Here is a 23,440-nt window from a genome sequence, read left to right on the forward strand (position 1 = left end):
ACCGAATGAGTATACGTATACGGTCCTGACCGTACGCGTACGGTCCAAATACTCATATGGTCTGGAACACTTATAGATCCCGTTATTGTGCTATTTTAAAACTTGTTTCTTGCTTGTCTTTCATGTGTTTACTTTGTGCTTTGTCTATATGCCTTTTTATGTTTCTTCGTTACATATATGACGTGGCTCTGTACTTATACATCCCGTCATTGTGTTATTGTCCTATGTCAAATTTGTGTATTCTTGTCTTTAACTTTTGCTAATATGCTTAGTTTTTATGTAGTTTATTGTTACATGTTTGCTTGTAAAATTAGTGATTATGAGTATAACACAATGCTGTATATTTGAAATTTATACCTATTATGTCTGTTTGTTTTGTTCACTCATCGTTCTCAATATAATGGAATCTGATGTGAGTGTCATACAAGTGAGAGGTGCAATTAGCAAAAAAACCAGGTGAAAATGCCTGTACCAAATCAGGACCATGACAATAATTATTCATTCGTCTGGTGTTTTGGGGCTTTTGATTTTGCCATTTGATATAAAGGGACTTTCGTTTTGAATTTTACTCGGAGTTCAGTATATTTGTGATTATAGTATTTTGGCATATTTACTGTAACATTACCAGGTTTTGTCTCTATGAGATAAAATATAGCGATTTCATCTGGGAACCAGTCCGTAAACAGAATTAATTATCTTTGAATATTATATTTCTCCCCAAAAGAGGCGTCGTTTGAGTAACAGCTGTATTTACAAAGTGCAACCTTAAAATTTTGCAGAAAGTATCCAGATGGTAAAGATTAACCAGTTCATGATTTAGCGATGTGTTTATTGTTTGGAGTTTATATATATTTATAATTATTATTATAATTATATATGCTTTTTATTTTTTTTAATTAGGAAAAACTTAAGTATGTATATTTACAGTATAAATTTTGAATCACAATTATTCTTTGGGAATTGTTCAAAAATCTTCCTAATTGTCATAACTTTGATGTTAAACGACAGCGGGTATGAATACCATAAAGAAGCTCGATTCAAAAATGCTAATATCACAACTGTCACAGAAGTTGTGAATGCGTCTAGTGCAGTGTAGGAGTTAATACGCTATGACTGCCGCTGGCTACATCACTTGTTGGTTAAAGAAAATCCAGTGTGAAAATCTTTCCTTCCAGTGCCTCTACACTATCCAAGACTTGTACAGGAACAGAAACAGAAAACAGAAAACAGATTAAGCCAAGGCTCCGTGTTGAAGGCCGTACTTTAACCTATAATGGTTTACTTTTTAAATTGTTATTTGGATGGAGAGTTGTCTCATTGGCACTCACACCACATCTTCCTATATCTAATATAAGCAATTGTTGCTTGTTTCTGGATCCTTATTGTGAATGTGTTTATAATTTATACTAAGTTGTATTTACCATAATAAAATATTGCTTACACCAAGACTTGTACAGTGCCTCCTCGCGACAGCACACGGTTAACCAGATTGTATTATCCCTTGCATCATCTGTAGAGGATCTCTGAACAACAAGGGCCCAGAGATGCATTGTGTATGCCAACCGGCGTCATGACATGCTCTAGCACTCATCATCCTTGCCCCAGCTATGAGTCAAAAAGTTTTACTGCCTTGTGATTGGATTTTTGAATCATAGGCTTTGGAAGTTAATCCAGACAGAAAATCCTGGTAGATGGAACTCGTAATCAACAGCAATCGTGTAAGGTATAGAAATATCTACAGAACAGCTGCCGGTCCTACGCTTCCAGGAGTTAAGCGTAGTGTTAATCAATATGCCATGGAAAAAACATTGATTATATATAGAAACGACTACAAATTAAAGCAACTATTATCTCGTCACAGACTGGAGGAGGAACATGTTTTTTAACCAAAAACAGCAGATGACGCAAAGGCCGATCGATTGTTTTCAAACATTCTCACCACGATATTAACCACATGGAATGAAAGGACACTAAAACAAAGTGCTAAATGTGCACAAGTAGTAAAAAGATGGATAGATACAAGATTGGAATTCTTTGAATAAGCAAAGTTAGATGGAACACACCCGGCATGACAAATTTGAATCCACACAATTATATATTCCGAAAAAACCAAACAAAATATCGCACATCAAAAGAGAGTTGGATTTCTTATAACAAAAAGATATTAAACAGCTCTGCTTGAGTTGAACCCCATCAATTTAAGAATGATCACTGCACGCTTTAACTCATGTTTCCAAAAATAAACACCCTGATACAAGGAAACCGTCCAACCAATGATGCAGAAGACCATGCAAAGAAAGATGTGTACCACTCATAACAATTAACCATAGAAAAGGTCCAAAAATGAACCAATTGGTACTCATGGGTGACCCAAGTGATAAGGTTGGATCATAAGGAAACGGATCGGAGAGAGATATTTGTCCTGATGAGATAGGAAAAATGAACGAAAATGGTGAACTATTTGCAGATATCTGTAGGGTGTCTCCAGCAGGAAGTGCAGAAACCCAAATAAACAATTAGCCCATATAACCATTTCTTATAGATAGAGGTTTTCACTGCAAGACGTAATGCAAAAAGAGGAGCAGATGCATAATCAGATCATTATCTAGTAATAGGGTCAATAAAGTAAAAGTAAATAACATACAGAATATGGCGGGGTTAAACATGTTAGCGGGATTCCAAGCCTCCCCTAACCTAGGACAGTGGTGGACAACATAATAACGAACTATAAAAATATCAGTTGAAAGAGGCTTTACTCGTCAGATGAATACAGTAGAAATACAGAGTGGACGTTGCTATGTACTTGTATATCCAACCAACAAAAAGACACTAAGTACTGTTCTGAGAGTACTCGCAGTTAATGACAGCTTGTTCAATGCCACTACCAACTAATAAAATCCTGCATCTAAGACTAAATTATCAATCAGTTCACAGCCAACATACAATGGATAAAGTGTAAAGACGTCCTACACAGTCAGAGAAAACACAACCTTGTACAATGCCAAGATACAGGTATCGACAGATTGTAGATCCATGAATGTGTATATGTATATAACAATAACTTTTAGTCTGCTTTTAATTATCTGATAATAAAATCAATATTTATTACCATTAAAAACAATATTTCATAATCTAATTACATTGTTGAGTTTGTAACCTTTTAGAACAAGATTATTTAAAGGATCGACAAGTTTAGCAGGATCGCTTTTAAATTTTCGAGCACGGTAAACAACATTTCCGTAAAATGCGGATGTGCTTTCCCGTTTGAAATAAGTTTTCATTAGGAACAACCAAACTTCAAAACCAAATATTTGTATCTTTGGACGAATTAAAGGTTTTAAGTGATTTGTGGTCACGAAATCCCTGCCTTATAATTTACCAGTAATACGTAGATTGCGTTCGTTAAAAACAAACGTCACAAGACACGAGCATGGCAAACTAGTTGTGAAATATAAACATAGTCATAGTCAGCTATAAAAGACCTCGAAATGACGATTGTAAAATAATTCAAACGATAAAATTTACGGCCTAATGAAATGGAAAAAAAAAATGTTACAAATCAACAAACGACATCTACTGAATGACCATGTATATGTCTCATTTATCATAACCATGATCATCTCCTCGTTTAAATCATTACCGATAATTTTATTTGCCAGTCATAAGCAGGTTCTCGATGGGGAGCAAGAACTTCGTGGCCTTTAGCGATTTCATCCTGTTATCATATTCCTTATGTGTATACGATATATGTTTTGGAAACGTGTGTTAAAGCGGGATGTGATAACTCTCAGTGAGATGGGATTCATTCCCAGCAGAGCTGTTTGAGATCTTTTTGTTATAAATAAGAAATCAAACTTCATTTTCATGTGCGTCATTTTGTTTGGTGTTTCCGTAATATATAATTGTGTGTATTCAGGTGTAGTGTTTTGGCTACATGCTGCTGTCTACGCATTTGTCGTCTTTTTCTTTATTAACATTAAGATATGTATCCTCATACTTTATAAACGTACACAGACTCTTCCCTCAATCTCACGAATTCTTAAAACAAACATCCTTACCATTTCTCTCATGTTTTATTTTTTTTCTAAAAGATAGACGTGTATTTTAACGTATGTAATCGTAGCAACAGAATTTTTTAATTAACGTAATAAAGATATTTAAAATAAGAAAAAAATGTTTAGTTCTGTTTAATCCGAAAGTATATCCATCGATAACAACTTCAAACGCATAGTCTACTTGTTGATATTTTTAAATAATATTTAAAAAAAACCAATAAATATGATGTCAAAAATATTAAATATATTGTATTAACCGTCTAACTAAAAACAAATCCAACAAAATTGCTTTACTTGTGATTATTACTTACATTTTTATATCTGTAATATCGGACATGAACGACCATAAAAAGTTTAAAACAATTAATTCAAGGTAGCCGTAAATTGAAAATAAAAGAAGCTGTCTTTATTGGTTGCACAGGATACTAATGAACTCGTCAATTTTTAATCATATGTAATATATAGGTACTTACTCCTTTGTGATCAAGGAGATGAATATTGACATTTTCATAATAGTAATTAACTCGGTTCGAAGAGAACTTATTCATTTCACGCACCTGTTCAACAAATTGTCTAGGTATGCGTGTACATTAAGTGTTTATTGTGCTCTGACTAATTAAAAAACACACAATTAGCAATTATACTTAATGCATAGTTAAATTCCACCATTTAAGAAAAACGGGAATGAAATACGGGATAGGTTAAGACTAATATATATAAAGAGCTAGCTATTTATGGTGTACATGCACGACACAGTCGTTGATAAAATGACGTTGTTCCTTTTTCTTTCAAGATACAGCAGATTATTTGAAGAAAATGGATTCAATAAATCCCTTCCCAACAATACAATTTTGGTATTGATGGATGTGTGTTCTTTATACACCAATATTCCCAAAATGATGAAGAAGTCGCTTCTGAAAAAGTTTGAACAATCGTAGAGATTAAAATCAACCCACCTACCGATTGTCTGGTTCAGTTGCTGAAACTAGTGCTAAAAACAACACAGAATGTTATAGCTATTTTGTCACAATTATGTCGCCATAAATGTAAAACAAACAATTAACAACATGTGTACACAGTTACATAGTGTTTTCTTCTTTTTTTCCTTTTTGGTGTTGTAGCTATAAACTCTTTTTTGTTACATATTACACTTAAAAACAGAGCGTTTAACCCTTTTAAAATTGCTTTTTTTTATATTTGGTCCGGAATCAGTCGTTATATCTATATTATAAGTGATTTTTAAACAATACACTGATAACTTGTTAATTATTCAACTAATTTGATACAGCTGTTATGTTTTTAAAAGAGTATGAAGGTAAGTTGAGAAATTTAAAAAAGTAAGATATTAATATTTTGGTATATTTCTGTGACTGCTTAGGCACCCACATACTTTTTGTTCGAAGTACAAAACAATAATCATTGTAAAACAGGTATAACCAAATATTAAGGATAAGACATTTGCAATATATAATCAGATACAACCTTGCACTGATAGTATCGTGGCAGCAAGCTCACCTTGAATGCAAGTGTGTCTTTAACGTTTGTGAAAACCAGATCTAGTAGACACTTGCCTTTTTGTGGTTGTTAATTGGTGAGCTCGCAAAAATTGAAATAAGACTCAGCACATAACAGCCTTTGTATACGAGTTAACAAAAGAAACGATATGCGACTTTTTTTTCAAAATCAAGATAAAGTTTTTAATACATACGACCAATATTGAAGATTGTCATAACGAATGACCACGGAACTATAAATCCGTTTACAAAAACATGTTTTGCTTCCATAACGTCATTGGTCGAAATTTTATTTTTTTGACAAAATTTACAGAAAATGAAAATTTTAATAACAGTAGTTCCAACTAAATATGCCATCTTCTAATTTAAAGGCAAAGCGATGTTTGCAATCAATATGTTTATAAATATCAATCAGTTTCTTCGTCTATCTATAAAGCGAAATTCGGCCGCATAACAAATCGGTAAAAATGTATACATTAGCCTTTCATATACCATATACAGAACATGTAAAATTCAAATACACAGTATCAAACATAAAACTAATCTAAACGGTTCCAAATTAACAGTGTGGTGTTTTCATATTGAAAGCATTGATTTGAGACGTAAACAAATTTTTTTCAAATTTTTTGGGAGATTTAAAAAAAAAATTACAAAAAAAATTTAAAAAAAAAGCAATATTTCAACCCATGATTTACAACATTTTGTTTTGTACTATGAAAATTGTGTGTCGATTTTAATCCAATTTTCCGCAAAAGTAATTTGAATCCTGTGATAACTTTTTCGGAATTTAGTTTCTTTCCGACATGTTTTGATTTTCACATACATGGAAAATAAAAAGTTTTTAAAATAGTGCATCTCATTTTGTTTTATATTACAGCGGATTCCATTGGGTATGTAGCAAAAGGTTAGCTTGCTTGTTAGCTTGAACGTGAAGTTATTGTTAAGTTAGGTAAAATACCCTCATTTAAGATTAGACTAGTCCGACAGAAAACCAATTGATCTGTCTGTTGGACTATGCTACTTCGAAGGGAGGATTGAATAACTGACCTAATAATGACTTCACGTTTCAGCTAACAAGCAAGCTAACCAAATATATAACCTTTCGCTACACACTCAATGGAATCTGCTGTAAACAATTTTTGATCAATTTGATTCCAAAGTCGCGTATCGTTTCTTTTTTTGACTAGTGAATAATCAGCAAATTAACAATGTTCTTGTCATGGACATCCAAACGATATGATTTGCATAAGAACATTACATATACCATGATATATAAGTACATGGTTATATTGCATAAAATAAATAAGTCCATCAGTTGTCAAATTAAACAGTAAATATCCATCATACCAGTTTGTAATTTAACAACTTATACAAAAAGTTGTAACAACTATTTATGACACAAGCATGAGACTTATAATAGAGTAAATGAAGTAAAAAAATCATTAAGATAAGGAAAGTGTTCGACATCGTATTCGAATACGTAGTCTTGAAAATTATAATATAACTTAAGGATGTACTTAGATCAGGTTAGGTAAAAATTAAGAAATTAAGAAATAAAAATTGATACTATTAGATGGTTGAGCATCAATTAAGGATAACGATAAACTAAAAATATTGATTGGTCATGGACCTCCTTTTCGAGATATTTGAGATTTAAAATATGGCGGGAAAAAGCTGACTCGGACTTTTACCTTATATTTGCATTGGTATTATTTGGGTCCCAAAACAAAAGAAAGAAAATCAAGAATCTTATAAAACATTTGACACAAATTCCAAAACCTAACCTAAGTACATCCTTAAGCAGTTTGCAGGGAGCGAATAAGATATTATATACCAGGTCCGTTAATTCAATTACTTGCTACATAGTAAATTTACTCACCTTTTAATTCAATATCGACAGGAAATACAAATGGTACCATGAAAGAATCAATGCAATGTATGCTTCTTACATAGCTCAAAGAGCGATAACTAAAAGTCTACTGCAATCGGTTAATCTTTATATAATAGTAGCAAAATGCATTCCGATAACAAATTTATCTTTCTCCTTTTGACGGCGTCAATGTGCACGTGTTTGGTGTATATTATATTAATCTTCCTTTGTTACTCACAATAAGAGGAATGTTGTGTGTTACAATGTAATTGTTGTTTCATGTATCCTTAGATTGGTGTAACGTTAATTTGGTTTTCATGAATCAAACCAGACTTTACTGGATACGGGTTTGGTTGTGTCCTCTTTTACTAGTTACCATTAGAAAAATTAAAACTGAATAAGAGGGGAGAAAAAAACGTTTATCGCATATATTATAATTTTAACTAAACAGGGACGAGAATATTATGGTTATGATAACTAATTATTTTGAATTTATAAAAGCTATCATGTAAAATTATCATACAATTTCAGAGTCTAGCCTAAATCGTGTCAAGAACATTACGCCCAGTTAACTGTCGGAAAACAAATATTTAGCAAGCTAATTTGATTTACGAACTTTTGAACTGCCTTTAATAGTAAAACAGTACTCGCTGGAACCTACCAGAAAATTGTTTATTAAGTCACAGTCACCAATACTGACACTTACAAAATTTCGGGGAAAAAATATACATGTACACAAAAAACAGTTTCATATGTTTAAAAGACTCAAACAAAGCTGTGAAAAAAGCAGTTTCTTTGAAATGTATTATACTTTAATTCGACGTCAAAGGTCAAATGTATGACTTTCAACTTATATTGCTTAAACCATTATATGTCAAACGTCAACGTTCAACAGGCTAGCTGGCATTCTCGTGAAATCGTAAGTTCTATTGCAGCAGTTAGGTTAAAAGTAGATGAAAATCATCAAAGATTCCAGGCTTATAATTTTGTACATCCGACAAGTGTTTCGTCTATATTTGCCTCAGTAGTGCCGCTCGAATCGAAACTGCTGGAAAGTCAATAAAATATGTACGTTCAAGAATATTGAAATGTCTCGGAATTTTTTTTTTACAATTCTAAAAAAGATTATTCATTCGGAATGATGTTTTATAATCAGTAAATGTTAACCAAAAAAGCGCGATTTATTTATATTTCATGTTACTTTCTAACTGTTTAGTTAACCAATCGTTGTATCAACCTATTCGTTGCAAGTACTCATAACAAAGCTGATAATAAAGTACAACAGATGCGTTTCGTCACTAGATTTCTAATCAAAATGGAAGTTGCAGAGCATTAAAAACGAAAGGATTTGCCTATCTCGTTTATACTATGTATACGTATCGGTATGACTCTAATTGATCGGGAACTTGTTTGATTTTTCGAGGGATACTCGAGTACTCGCTCGGATTAAAAAAAAAAAACATCTACAAAATCGGGGAAAAAATATATACCCGTTTTACTTATTGTGGGTCTTAAGAACGTCAATCCCTCAACATTATCACCTTGAACAAGATGAAAGTCCCAAGAATTATATACCATAATTAATATCTTCTTAATGGCAATAAACTAGTCAATAAACTAATAAACATCTAAAGAAAAATGTTTACTCAGACAATATATTTTTGAATCGTTCATACCCACATTTAACAATCAACAAACGGGTGCTAATTTTAAAAAATCCTACTGATATCTTAACTCTCTATCGGTGGATAGAGGGTCCAACGAACTTGTTCTTCCATAGAAATTTTATCTTTTCAACTATTTTGGGGACGAATCGATGTCTAAACTTTGTTATGTAACTCACAGAAATTCTGTTGAAAATATTTGTTCTGACGGAACAGAAATGTTGGAAAGACTAAGACACGATTAGCTAAAAGTGTAAGGCTTGGAAAGGTACTCAAATAGCCAACAGCTGTTCTAGGGAATACTAAATGACAATTAAACACAAACATTCGAAGAGTATATTAATTTTGATTAATTTTCTTTATAAAAAAAGAAAAAAAACCTTCAAGAGGCAATAACATTCTAACAAGAACCGATGAACAGAATATCTATTGTTTTTCCATACTCGGTACTACCTAGCGATACTAAAGTACCGCTTCGTATTCACGAGGTTTATGACGTGTTGTTTTCATTTTTCTCTGACGGCGAAATTGGTAAAGGCATTTTGTATAGTTACCCACTCCAGTAATCTTTCTATATAGTTATAAAATCCCGTCACACAAGGCCACGATCGCATTACATGCTAGGTTTTGTTGGGTTCTTCCTTAATTATCAACCGAAAACGGACTACAATTTTGTCATTTTGAGCAGATGATGAACCTTCCTTCTTTAACTTGTTGAGAATGCCATCAGAGATGTTCGATGAATTTGTTAACAGAGTTGGACCTAAATAGTCAGAGGGCTATTCTATTGCACACAAATTACAGAAGGGATGAAACGTTCCACATGTGTGTGGTGCATTAGATGGCAAACATGTTGATATCAGATGTCCACATATCAGATTTCTCACTGGTACTGGTGGCCTTGATTGATGCTGACTACGAGGTTCACTTTATTGTTCTCGGTGGATACAGTTCTAAATATACAATTCATCCGATCTGAAGGAATATTTAGAAAATGGGACAATTATTGGATTTCTAGAGCCGGATCTATTGCCTAGTGATAGTCAGAAAATATCACACTTTCTATAACGGGACAACACATTTGGGTTGAGGACATTTTTGATGAAGCCCAATTCCATACATGAAATGTCAAAAGAACAAGCAATAACAAACTACATAATTTCCAGGGGGAGACGAGTGGAGGAAAATACATTTGTTGTTTTTTGGCACAGAGATGACAAATATTTTTTCCACTTTCACGCAAGTACGTGTTCTCTTAAATTTTGGTGACACGACTTGTTTCTGAGAAATCTACGTATTATGAGAAATAGAACAGTATCTACATATTTAGGAATGGAACAGTATTTATATGGAACACGATATTGACGAGTGCGTAATAAGATCGTGGTATAAATGTGATGTGATCGCAGTATGATCGTGGTAGTTATTTGTTTTTTAATGAATTTTATTTCTCATGTCCCTCAATTTAAAGGAACCTATTTGAACCGAGGAAGTTCTTAATTGTAAAATTGATGACATCTTTTACTAATGGAGTTATTTGGTTTACGAATAGATAGAAACTTTAAAAAGCGAAAATGATCATCAAGATTTACTACATGTAATTAAGTCTCATGGCATAATTCTTCAAGTTACTCTTGTACAAGTTTTCATTCTTTAATGACTTTTTTTACCAATTTTTAGTGTTTTAGTCTATTATCTCGAAAATTATAAAGAATATAAACTTTGCATAGCCAAACTGACAGCACGACAAGATCTACAAATAAACCAACATGGCAAAAATTATCAGTTGACTCCTTATTATTTGTCTTCATCTTTAACGCCAATTTTAACATTTTTTCATGTGTGCCTATTTGTTTTTAAATATAAAAGACAACAAAAAATACACAAAGTGAGCGAAACAGGCTCTTAAGAACCTCTAGTTTTAATATGGTATTTTTTCTATTCTTGGACTGATGGTTTATAATGCGAGCGTTGTGTCTTTTTTCTAAGTTTTTATAGTATTATGTTTGAATATCCTGATTGTTATCTGTACTCAAACAGTATGTGGTATCCTTATTTTGTTTTAACGTCATTTGAATAGATATAAAATGTTTTAAACTTATATATATGTATTTATTCTACATGTTACATATTACACGATCAATCATGTATTTCAGTTTATACTACAATATCCAAATCTACTTTATTTCCACAACTATTTTTCCAAAACTCTTCCCAGTGTATAAATACTGAAATAAAAAAAAATTGTGACTTAGTTCACAGTAAGCAAATACAAACTGCAGTTACCCGAGTTATATAATTGTACTTCTTGTTCCTAATCTGGAATCACAGAAAAACTTTAAGAAAGATACTAACACATTATTAACACCGCCACGTGTGGTAGTTCAAAGTTATTATTTTAAGTTTTATTTATGATTTTGTGAAGATTATAGAATGGTTTGTTTACAGTCTCTGTTTTAATTATTTTAATTTTCACTCGCGCTAAATAGAGATAAACAAATTGTACAGACACGCATCTTTTTTGAAATCCGTTTTAAAATTCATTTCGGTTAAATGTTTCAGCAAGTAGCTGTATTGGTGACATATCTCGGATTTCCATATAATTATGCTAAACTTTTTATACCGAAGATTTTAATTGTTAAGTTGTAAGTCGTTTCTTTTTCTTACTCTCACTGACATATAAATCTGGATATCCTAATTTCTTTTGATATATATTGGAATTCGACTTTGTAATAATTTTAAAAAATATAAATCAGAATTCTACTACTAGATATTAGAATTCTGATTTAGAGGTTTCTATACTAGTATTCTACTCAACTTCCATTTGCACTGTTTCCTATATTTTAAAATTGCTAAATTAGTTGGTTGGTTTACAGTAATTATAAACTATCAATAAACTTCTAATATAACGTTTCTTACCTCAACAGCATCGGCTACTTTATCAATACCAACAAAGGGTCCATTTGGTATTTTTTGACCGGTGTCCACCAAACTTTTTATTTGACCATTGTTGTACATCTCAGCTATTTTTCCCGGGAACGTGAACATTTCAACAGGATAATGGGGAAGGAAAAATCCATGAATACTTATAGACTTTGTCAGCACCTTCAAATTGGATATTTAGAATATAATACTATATTCAAATCGACAATACCAGTTGGCAAAACTATTTAATATTATTGTATACTAATAAAATTGAAAATGGAAATGGGTAATGTGTCAAAGAGACAACAACCCGACCACAGAAAAAACAACAGCAGAAGGTTACCAACAGGTCTTCAATGTAGCGAAAAATTCTCGCACCCGGAGGCGTCCTTCAGCTGGCCCTTAAACGAATATATACTAGTTCAGTGATAATGAACGCCATACTAATTTCCAAATTGTACACAAGAAACTAAAATTAAAATAATACAAGACTAACAGGGGCCAGAGGCTCCTGACTTGGGACAGGCGCAAAAATGCGGCGGTGTTAAACATGTTTATGAGATCTCAACCCTCCCCCTATACCTCTAGCCAATGTAGAAAAGTAAATACTATATTAATCATTTTATTGTATTTATCTCTCAATGTCTTAGATGATGCCTACCTTTTGTGGTAATGATGCCAAGAAAGGCATAACTTGTGACGTGGTGTCTGTTCCATACTTGCTTATGTAACCAATAATCACCAACCGACCTCTTACTTTCAAACTTAAATAAAAATCAATAAATGTATCTACAGTATGTGTATCCAACATATTAACCTCTCTATTATTGTATCATACTAGAATAATAGGTTTCGTATAAGTAAAAAATAAACGTGTTGGTTTCAATTTGGAAGCAGTTGCAATCAGACCAAATAAGTGCATACATTGATTACAATATTACGTCAGATGCATTCTAACGACTAGTTCTAAAATTCATTCTTGGGTATTAGCAATGAACTGGTATAGAAGATTAGTTCATATCAATTAGGTTAATATATAATTTTTCTATTTCGTAAAACTCGTGTACTTTTAAAAGAAGGTTCAGAATACTTTATTTCTTGATTCACAACCTAATTTGAACATTTGATTGATGTGTTTTTTCGATAACACAATCGATATTACCAGGGACACCAACTGTGCTCCTCTTCTTGACGACTTGTTCATTAATTCAGGTTAAAATGACTTTTAAACTCCGACACATTGTGTTTGCATGTGCCGGTCTCAAGTCTGGAGACTGTGATTCAGTAATTGTCTTCTTTTGCTGTGATACATATTTGTTATTTGTTCATGATTTGTTTATACTGGCCGTTAGTTTTCTCGTTTGACTTTTTTTCAGTTGTCATTTCGGGGCCTCTTATAGCGGACTACTAATAAACAGTATGGGCTTAGTTCATTATTGAAGTACGGTGACCTACTGTTATTAATTTCTGTTTCATTTGGTCACTTATGAAAAGTATGTCATTGGCAATCCCACCACATCTGGTTTTTTATATATTTATACCGGGCATTCTTATGAACAATTAAAAGAAACTAGCATTATCCTTCAACTCCACATATAGATAATGTCCTTTCGCTAAATAATTTAAGGTATGGTGACTTTGTTGGACGCATCTCTACATCTAACTTCAAATAAAGGATATTTTAAAATAATCAGTACTTATTAAAGCAGGTTTCAAACATTTCTCCGCCAACTGATTCGTATACAACGTCCAAACCATTCTACAAAATCATAAAATACATTTCATTATGTTGCGTTTTTCTCTTCTTTTCAATAAGAGACCTGCATTTGCAGGTATAATACATTTTCAATAATACGTTTCAAAACAATCTATGTGCAAGGTTTGATTGTTTTAATTCTCTTTGTTGTGTGGTATAACATGTATTCCTAATACTGGTTTACGATCAAACTTACCAAATACTTCTTCGAAAAGACGTTTATAATAAAGGTGCATTTTTGGCCATCTTAGGCATCCATAATTCGATCGCTTGCACAAAATAAAGCTACATGTTGTAATAACCATAAAATCCACATTTTAATGTTCTAACTGAGTAACTGTTTTCTAGAAAACATTGGAGAAATTTGAAGAATAGTTCCGGTGCGAAAAACTTTGTGTGCTGCTCTTACTTTATTATCATTATTATCATCACTAATTTAACTTTAATATTGGGCTCTTTCTCATTTTTTCTGAATGACAAAAAATAATAAAATACATACCGGATACTCAGCTTTCAGAACTTCATTTATATTTTCTGTTTTGTAGTTAATTGTTCTATCACATCCTAGGGTCTAAAAGATGAAACAAATGCGTTTATATCTTACAATTATATTAAGTATGTTCCCTACTCTGTTTTAAAATAACATGATTAATAAAAGACTGTTATAAATTGAAAATTCACAGATAAAGGAACTAAAACAGAGCTTGTGTTTATGTCTGCCTTTACACATTTGGTAGGAAGTGATTCTCTCTAGATATAATAGTTTTTTTAAATAACATTGGCTCATTTTTTCTTTCAAAAACAATGAAAAAAGTACAAGGATTACATAACATTTTCAAATATGGCTTTTAAAGTATCATATGTAATAAATATATTTGAAAAACAAGAGGCGCGAACATTCTTAACAAAATTGAATGTGCTTGAAGTAAAATCATACCGAATATATAAAATATATTTTATATATAAAACACGTGCATAATTGGAATATTACATCTGCCTTATTATCTAACAGTTTGCGTTTCCATTTAGTTTTGTTGGATTTACTTAGTTAAAATAATGCATACGTGAACTTGTTAGCCGATATAAAACAGTTTCGCTCAAGTAAGACTGTATGTTTGGCCTGTATACATTTGTTTAATCGAAATCCAACCGTGCAATAGACAGTCAAGGTCGTGTAAAACTTCCATTTGTTGTTTACCCGAAATAAATGACAGAATAGTGTCATTTAAATTTGCTTTACTGTCTGTTTATACATTTGTATCTATTAATGTTGGTATTGCAATGATTTTTCTATTGAAGATGTAAAGAGGGTTAACTAACTTTTAAAAAATTTGCCTTTTCCGGTGAGGAACAAGTACCTATAACGTGACAACCAGCTTTTTTGGCCCACTGTACCTATAAATAAAACAAAATTATTTTATTTTACTAATAAATGTAACTGTTAAACATAACAATATGCATTTGATGAAGCGTAAAATACTTTTCAGAATTTTACCTTACCTCAAGGAAAAAATTGTCTTCTGTACTACAACTTATGCAATTCATATCAAGTTCTTATATGTCGCTAAGTATCCCAATACTATAGACTTTGATGTTATCAGTGAATGAATCTGTATCAAATGGCACCTGATCAGAATTTTAATAAAGATGTAAGAAAAGAAATTGAAATAAAAATAAAAATTTAAAAACAAAGCATCGGTAAACGAATGTTGATGTTAGATGATAGGTGGAAGTCACAGTAACTCTAATGATCTTCTTGACAATAAACGTTACCACCGCAGTTTTACGTTTATACCACCGTCGTTCTAAAACTAAAAAAATACGTCATACACTAATACCCCGTTCACACTATGCATTTTTAAACCGGGTTCGACCCGAGTTAATTAATCTGGATTAAATTCCTATAGTGTGAACACGTTAAACTGGGGGGAACCCGGATTAAAATTACCCCTCATCTGAGGTGGAGTTAATGTGGGGCGAACCCGGATTAGTTACCCCACATTCTAGTGTGAACGCAAAGTGAAGTTAATGTGGGGTTGTTGCCATAGCGTTACGTGACGTTTTCTGCCGTCTGTCATTGCCAATACAGAATATATACACTGATGCCGAACAAATTCTTAAAAAAAGAGAGGTCTCACCTGGAGTGACCAGGAGACGAAGGCTTTACTTTCAACGTGGGGTGAAGGGAAAACTCAGTCAGAATTGGACAATTCAACAAGGAACACCCATGTATTTTCTTCAATTAAAAGAACAATGGGTGGCTTGGGGTATCTTCGTGCAGCACAACTTCTAGATGTTATCATGATGAACTTCAGGACATTTTAGGAAGGCGCCCGGCAGTAAGCACACCGAAAGTTAAGGTCTCCTCTGAAAACCATCGCTCGAAAAAAATCTCTTCTTTTCGCTTAAAATTTGTAATCTTCCGCTGATTTTTCCGTATCAGTGACAAAAGAAAGAAAACAGTACCGTGGCGGTTTCCATTTCGTTTGTTGGCACAGACGCTGTTTACAAGTTGTAGCGCATGCGTGTTTTTTTTTTTTGTTGAAGGGAAAAACTCAAAGTTGGGTAATTCTTTTTCAAGTGTGAACCGGTGTAATTAATTCGGATTAACTAACCCGGGTTAGACCCGGTTTAGATTTCATAGTGTGAACACGGTATAAGTTTGTAACAAGCGCTACCGTCATCACGTAAAAACGACGAATCACAGAATTCAACTTTATATATAACTAATATAGTACAAAGGTGTAGATTAAAAATTACACCACTCCAGGCCCTTTTGTTTTCCACGTAATTAATATTGCCAATAATTAAGAAGTTCCGGGTCGAGTCCGATACCGATACCAATAGTATATTCACCTGTTACTTATTACCTTATCTGTACGTTCCGCATTTGACAGGCGCACCACCAAACGGTGTATTCAGGATTAATATGCTATATACACGGGTCATAATCACAGGGTTGACACTACTAAATTGTCAAATTGTTACCTATTGTAGTATTTTAATCAGTAAGACTTTCTAAGATAACAATACGAATACTAAAAATCTGGACTAAAAATAAGGCGTATAGGTACAGTTTTCAATTTGTGTGTTGGCATGACGTAAAACAGCGAAACAAAGAATTCAACTTTATTTATAACCAATATAGGACAATGCTGTTGACTCCATTCCAGGACCTATTGTTTTCCAAATAATAAATATTACCAATAATTGATAAGTTCCATTTCGACGGGTTCAAACAGAAAGATTTGAAAGCAGAGAAAACTGTGTATCTTATAATCGGCATGACTTTATCAGATGACAGTACTAATACTTAAATAAGGCTTGCGCATAGTTATATACTTTAACTCAGTCACGGACTCGTGCATGAATATGTATACGATACCACTTCCAGTTAGAATGGGGATGTTGTATATAGGGAGAGTGTAATTTTCTAACTCCATATACCTTCAGGTTGTATCAAACTCTATGAGGGGTCCATTTTTTACCTCTTTACATGGTTACATAATTGTCCATATCCAGCATAGAAGTCCTTAGTTTAAAGTAGCTGTCTAAAATTTCAACCCTTCAACCTTGTAAATAAACTTAACAGAAACTACCTTAATATTCTAACTCTATTTTATATATTTCAACTACTAGTAACTAAAAATGATTTGCAGGCCTTTATAATGCTGTTCAAGACAATATTTAACCACCTTTAATTTGTTGTCGTCCTTCATAATATATGAAACATATTCTACTCGAAATCCGCTCGTGCTACATGTCGAATTGATCTTCTCCTAATTGAAAAGGATTGTCATTTTCCTGCTGGAAGTCGACGTTTTTTCTCCGAATTTTTAAATAAAACACGTGCATAATTTACATCAATATAAGCTGCACGTCATAATATAACCATTGTCCAATAAGTTTGTTTGAAGTGGTGTTAAATACCAACTATCAATCATGCAATCATTTTGTAAGGTGCTAGTTAATTGTTTAATGCATAGCCAACTAAAATTCCAGAAAGTGTACAAAATATTTAGGCAGAGTCGAAAACGTGAGAAGCAATTTTTGCTTGCTTGCACGAAAAGTGCAGAAAAAGTCACACAGGGAAAGAAATAGAAGCATTATGATATATATGTTAGCATAATACATACAGCAAATTGTCCAGTTCCTCCTGCAGCAGCTGTAAGTCGGGCAAATTGTACGATTAAAATTCATCAGCTCTTTATACCGCACAGGAATTTTAAAACATATGTATAGTTCTCCTTGTTCATTTAATTTGAAATAAAAAGTTGTATAAGACTCAAATGTGTTTATATGTAATTTATATGACACGCTTTTTAGTTTAACAGCCTATGACACTTTGCGCTACCAAAGATAGTATGTGTTTGATCTTCACAGAGGCACTGTCCGACATGTTATTCAATTTGCTCATATTAAAGTCAGGTACTGATGATTCGTTAGTTCATAATGCCCGAAGTCTTACAGAACAGACTGTGAAATGGAACCACCCCTTAGAACTGGTTGTTATCCCTTAATGGTGACGTTGATTGTTGCTAAAGCACTCCCTTTTATTGTTGCAGCTCGCTATTTTTTCGAATGACAATTTCTTGGTAATTTAGCAACATATGAATAAAACACGCCGCGTGTTTCGTTTGTTACATGATAGAAATTTTATGATAATTCTTGACTCAACTAATTATAGATATTTAGAAAAATATTCTTACCAGAAACAAACACAGTTTCTCCACTCTTTAAATCAGCCAGCTGTAATATATTGATTAGTTTGTAGGTAAAATGCTTTTATAACAAATTATAAAATATATGGAAAACAAGTTTTACATAACTGTATTTATCCTGCAAATGGGTGTCCTACTATACAGATACAGCCCTACAGATATCGCTATGCTGTATCTGTATACTAAACACATATCGCTTCAAAACTCCGCCAACTGCATGGACTGTGTATTATTTGAACCTGTGTGATCTCAGAATGTGTATTCAAGAACTTTGCATTCCAGAACTTTGCATTCCAATGACGATGACAATTGTCGATTTCAAAACTTGAATGTGTATGATTGTGTTACAAAATTAACCATGTCAATTTCAGCATGCATGTTTAGTGAATGTCAAGTCTCAAGCGTAGGACAACTCGAACACTTCTGTTTCAAATTGGACAATGTTTTGTTATTTGTTTTTACTGTTGAAATTAGTTGTTATGTTAAAATAGATAATTATTCACCTTGAGCGATGTATTAATGTTGACCATTCGAGATTCTTTTTTTTTTGCGAACCCGTCTTTAGCGTAATGTGAGATTCTGATACTACTACACGGGCCTCAAGGGACTACAAATCGAAAATAAATGCTAAATATGTTAGTTTTTGTGTCTTTCAAAACACAAACAATATACAGAATCAATTGCAGGATAAAGACAATAACTGTTTAGTGTCTTTTAATATCAGCTGTATTTGTTCTCGGCTCGAAACAGGTGTAGAAGCTCGCTTAAAGCTCGCATACACCTTGTTGTTTCCTAGCCTCGTACAACTACAGATGATATTTAAAGACACTAAACAGTTATTTTCTATGTAACCATTTCGATAAACTTGTTTGTGTATCAAATTTTGATCAATTTGTTTGTTGAAAAGTAACCTATCCTGTTCATCACAATTAAACAGTGACAGTATACAGCGAAGATTATCAGAACGTAAGGAAGTCTCATATTAGGATTTGAAGCAGTTTTTTCAATAACTTATTACAAATTCAAAATAGTATACTGTGGAGATAGATTACTTATTTGAATATTATGTAGTTCAAGTTATAAATCAAGTCTTTTTAATCAATAAGACCAACAATGATTTCAGAGTTTCTGTTGTTAATCCTTATTTTACATGTGTTTTGAATAATAATGGTTGGACCCAAAGTCCTATAAACATACTAAAAAAATTGAAAAAAAAGTTCCAGGTAATTTATTACAAACCAGCGCCAGGTAGTTTCATATTCCGGAAACGGGTTTCCGATGTGTGTCGGACATTTAACATGAACTCTCTCTCTTCCTGTTTAACGAATATATAACATGCCATGTTTTACTATGTTAGTCAATAAATAGACAATATCTCAAGTCGTACATTTGTGTAGTGATTTTCCTTATTGGCGTGGTGGCAGCGAGATTACGTCCCACGTTCTTCATACAAATGTGTGTAAGTCATTCCGTAATAAAAAACATTACTGTGAACGCAAGTGAACGACAACAAATATTACCCAACTTGAAGCGTGGCTAGTTCCACCCGGGCACCAAAGCAGTGGTGCTTAACAAAGATTGAAACTGTGAACACTTTTGAAAACTGGCTCCAGAACCTTATATACACATTATCTTTAGACAAAAACTTTGCACCTTTTCTTGTGTCTGGTACCAAATGGGAAAAGAAAACAAAAACAACAACTCACAGGGGGTTTGCAAATGATGGGGAAGAAGTCCCAGAAGCCAACAGAAAAACACGAGAGCAAAAAGTTAGCATGCTAGAGCTTATGTTAGGACAGATTGCCAACTACTGCCCAATAATTTCTAGGAACACTATTGTTAAAAATTCCACATCGATCGACAACATTTGGCAAACCATCCGCCTCCACTATGGTTTTCAGATTACAGGTGCGCATTTTGATGACTTTGATGCTATCCACTATGACCCAGGCGAGAGACCTGAAGATTTGTACCAACGGTTAATGGCTTTTATTGAAGACAGTCTATTAAGAAAAGATATGGATATAACTCATCATGATGAAGACATAGAGGACGACGAGGAGCTATCACCTACCTTAGAAAATCTCGTGATATTGACATGGCTTCGTCTCATCCATCCTGAGCTACCTAAGCTTATAAAACAGAGATATGGTACAGAGCTTCGTGCAAGAACACTAGCATCTATAAAACCAGAAATATCACAAGCTCTAGAATCGCTTCTAGAAGAGTTACGTACCACAGAGGATGCCAAATCCATGAGAGCAGCCGTCAAGCGCTTTCCCAAGACAAAACAATCTTCGTTTGTGCCCCGTTCAAACTTCAAATCATGCCCACTGTGCAAATCAGCAGGACGACAAGACCGTCATTTTCTAAGTCAATGCACATACTTACCACAACAAGATCGACAATTTATGGCTAAAGCTCGTGCTGTATCTGGAATTCATGATGTTGACGAATACGATTCTGATAACCATGACAACAATGAGTCAACCATTCAAGACCAGTACCCTGTAGCATCTAACAGAGTTCAGATACAACAATCACCTTATATTGACGTTTATTATGGCCACAATCCTACAAGACTTACCATTGACAGTGGTGCTACTGGAAATATGATACGTGCCTCCGCCGCTACCAAACTTAACGCAAAAATTACTAGCAGCTCACAGTCAGCCAATCAAGCAGATGGATCATCGCCTCTAACTGTTGTGGGAGAAACTAGACTCACATTTACGAGAGATAAACACCAAATGTATTTTGAGGGACTAGTAGTTGAAAACTTAGATTCTGACATATTGGCCGGTATCCCATTTATGGAGAAAAACGATATATCTATTCGTCCCGCACGCAGACAGGTACTTATAGGGAATGATTGTGTTTACAAGTATGGTTCATCCGCTAACGGAACTTCCAATTGCGCTGTGCGCAGAGCACATGTGGCACGAGCACCATCTGACGCCACAACTTTATGGCCAGGAGACTACATTGATGTAAAAATACCTACAGATATGATTTCAAATGACGACATATTTTTCATCGAACCTCACAAAAATGATTCTTTTGAGAATCTCAATTCTTGGCCTGAACCCAGTCTAGTTTCTAGCGTTGCAGGAAACCTAAGAATACCTAACCTCACTGATCAACCTCTCGTATTGAAACGTAATGAGCATTTCTGCAATGTACGCTCTACCTATTCACCAGAGAATACTGAAATTAAAAATCAAAATCATGCAGTTGCTACTAAATCTCAACTCAATAAGGCTCAAGTACTACATTCCGATCTTGTTCGAGTTGATCCTGATGGTCTATTACAACCTTGTCTGAAAGAAAAATTTAAATCTTTACTTCGACAGTATGACAATGTTTTCAGTCCAACGTTTAAAGGCTACAATGGAGCAGTTGGAGCCCTAGAAGCAAAAGTTAACATGGGACCAGTTCAACCACCACAAAGAAAGGGACGGATACCTCAATATTCAAAAACTCAGCTAGTTACTTTACAGGAAAAGTTCAATGAACTTGAAGACATAGGTGTATTTAAAAAACCAGAAGATATAGGTGTTACAGTAGAATATCTTAATCCATCTTTTCTTATCAAAAAGCCAAATGGAGGTTTTCGACTTGTCACAGCATTCGCCGATGTTGGCCGCTACAGTAAACCTCAACCCTCATTAATGCCAGACGTAGATTCTACACTTCGACAAATTGCTCAGTGGAAACATATTGTGATTTCTGATTTGACTAAATCTTTTTATCAAATTCCGTTACATAGGGACTCGATGAAGTACTGTGGTGTCTCAACCCCATTTTGTGGTGTAAGAGTATATGTGAGGTCTGCAATGGGGATGCCTGGATCTGAGACAGCATTAGAGGAACTTACTTGTCGTGTACTAGTACAAGAAGGAGTCGTAGCGAAAATTGCCGACGATCTATATTGCGGCGGCAATTCACCAGAAGAACTTCTTACTAACTGGGAAAGAGTGTTACAAGCCTTACAGAAGTGTAGCCTAAATTTATCAGCTACAAAAACAATCATTGCACCTTAACAAGCTACAATTCTAGGCTGGATTTGGGAACTCGGATCAATCCGTGCAAGCCCTCACCGCATTGCTACACTTTCTAACTGTCAGCCTCCACAGACCGTACGTGCACTTAGATCTTTTGTCGGTGCCTACAAAGTGTTGTCCCGTGTAATTAAGAACTCTTCTGGACTTCTGTCACTACTTGAAAACGCAGTAGCTGGATCTGAGTCACAAGACACAATATTATGGACCGAAGAACTAAACTCAGCCTTTACTAGTGCACAAAACGCACTTTCTATCAATCGTTCGATTGCTCTCCCTCGTCCAAACGACCAACTCTGGATTGTAACAGACGGAGCTTTAAAAACATGCGGACTTGGAGCTACGTTGTACATTAACAGAAACGACAAACTTCTTCTTGCGGGATTCTTCAGTGCTAAACTAAGACAAGCTCAACGCCAGTGGTTACCATGTGAAATTGAGGCCTTATCAATTGCGGCTTCTATCAAACATTTTAGTCCATACATTATTCAATCGTTATCTTCAGCATGTGTTCTAACTGATAGTAAACCGTGTGTTCAAGCCTTTGAAAAGTTATGTCGAGGTGAATTTTCATCAAGCCCTCGAGTTTCTACTTATCTGTCGACTGCAAGTCGCTTCCAAGTATCTATAAGACATGTTTCTGGATTAGCAATACTACCATCTGACTATTCAAGCCGTAACGCACCCAATTGTGACAATCCTGCCTGTCAAATTTGCAATTTTATACATCTTCAGGAGGAATGTGTGGTGCGTCACGTAACAACTGCAGATATTCTTAACGGAACAGTAAAGCTTCCCTTTACAAGCAGGACAGCATGGCTCTCCAACCAGACCGAATGTTCTGACCTCCGGCGAACGGTGGCTCACTTACGAC

General features: G+C 34.0%; 1 protein-coding gene across 2 annotated transcripts in view; it reads right to left on the reverse strand.

Annotated features, from left to right (window-relative positions):
* Positions 1–11,193: 11,193 nt before the first annotated feature.
* Positions 11,194–23,440, reverse strand: part of LOC134724603 (prostaglandin reductase-3-like) — a 219,608-nt gene continuing 207,361 nt past the window's right edge. For both annotated transcript variants that reach the window (XM_063587724.1, XM_063587723.1), the window contains exons 6-13: positions 18,494–18,533; positions 17,921–17,949; positions 15,105–15,179; positions 14,284–14,355; positions 13,726–13,787; positions 12,690–12,792; positions 12,023–12,208; positions 11,194–11,331 (exon numbers count right to left, since the gene is read on the reverse strand). In XM_063587724.1, the coding sequence (XP_063443794.1) occupies positions 11,281–11,331; positions 12,023–12,208; positions 12,690–12,792; positions 13,726–13,787; positions 14,284–14,355; positions 15,105–15,179; positions 17,921–17,949; positions 18,494–18,533 (618 nt within the window). In that variant the 3' untranslated portion in view covers positions 11,194–11,280. The remainder of the gene's footprint in view (positions 11,332–12,022; positions 12,209–12,689; positions 12,793–13,725; positions 13,788–14,283; positions 14,356–15,104; positions 15,180–17,920; positions 17,950–18,493; positions 18,534–23,440) is intronic.

This window comes from Mytilus trossulus, chromosome 7, assembly GCF_036588685.1.
Source record: "Mytilus trossulus isolate FHL-02 chromosome 7, PNRI_Mtr1.1.1.hap1, whole genome shotgun sequence".
NCBI classification, from domain to species: domain Eukaryota; kingdom Metazoa; phylum Mollusca; class Bivalvia; order Mytilida; family Mytilidae; genus Mytilus; species Mytilus trossulus.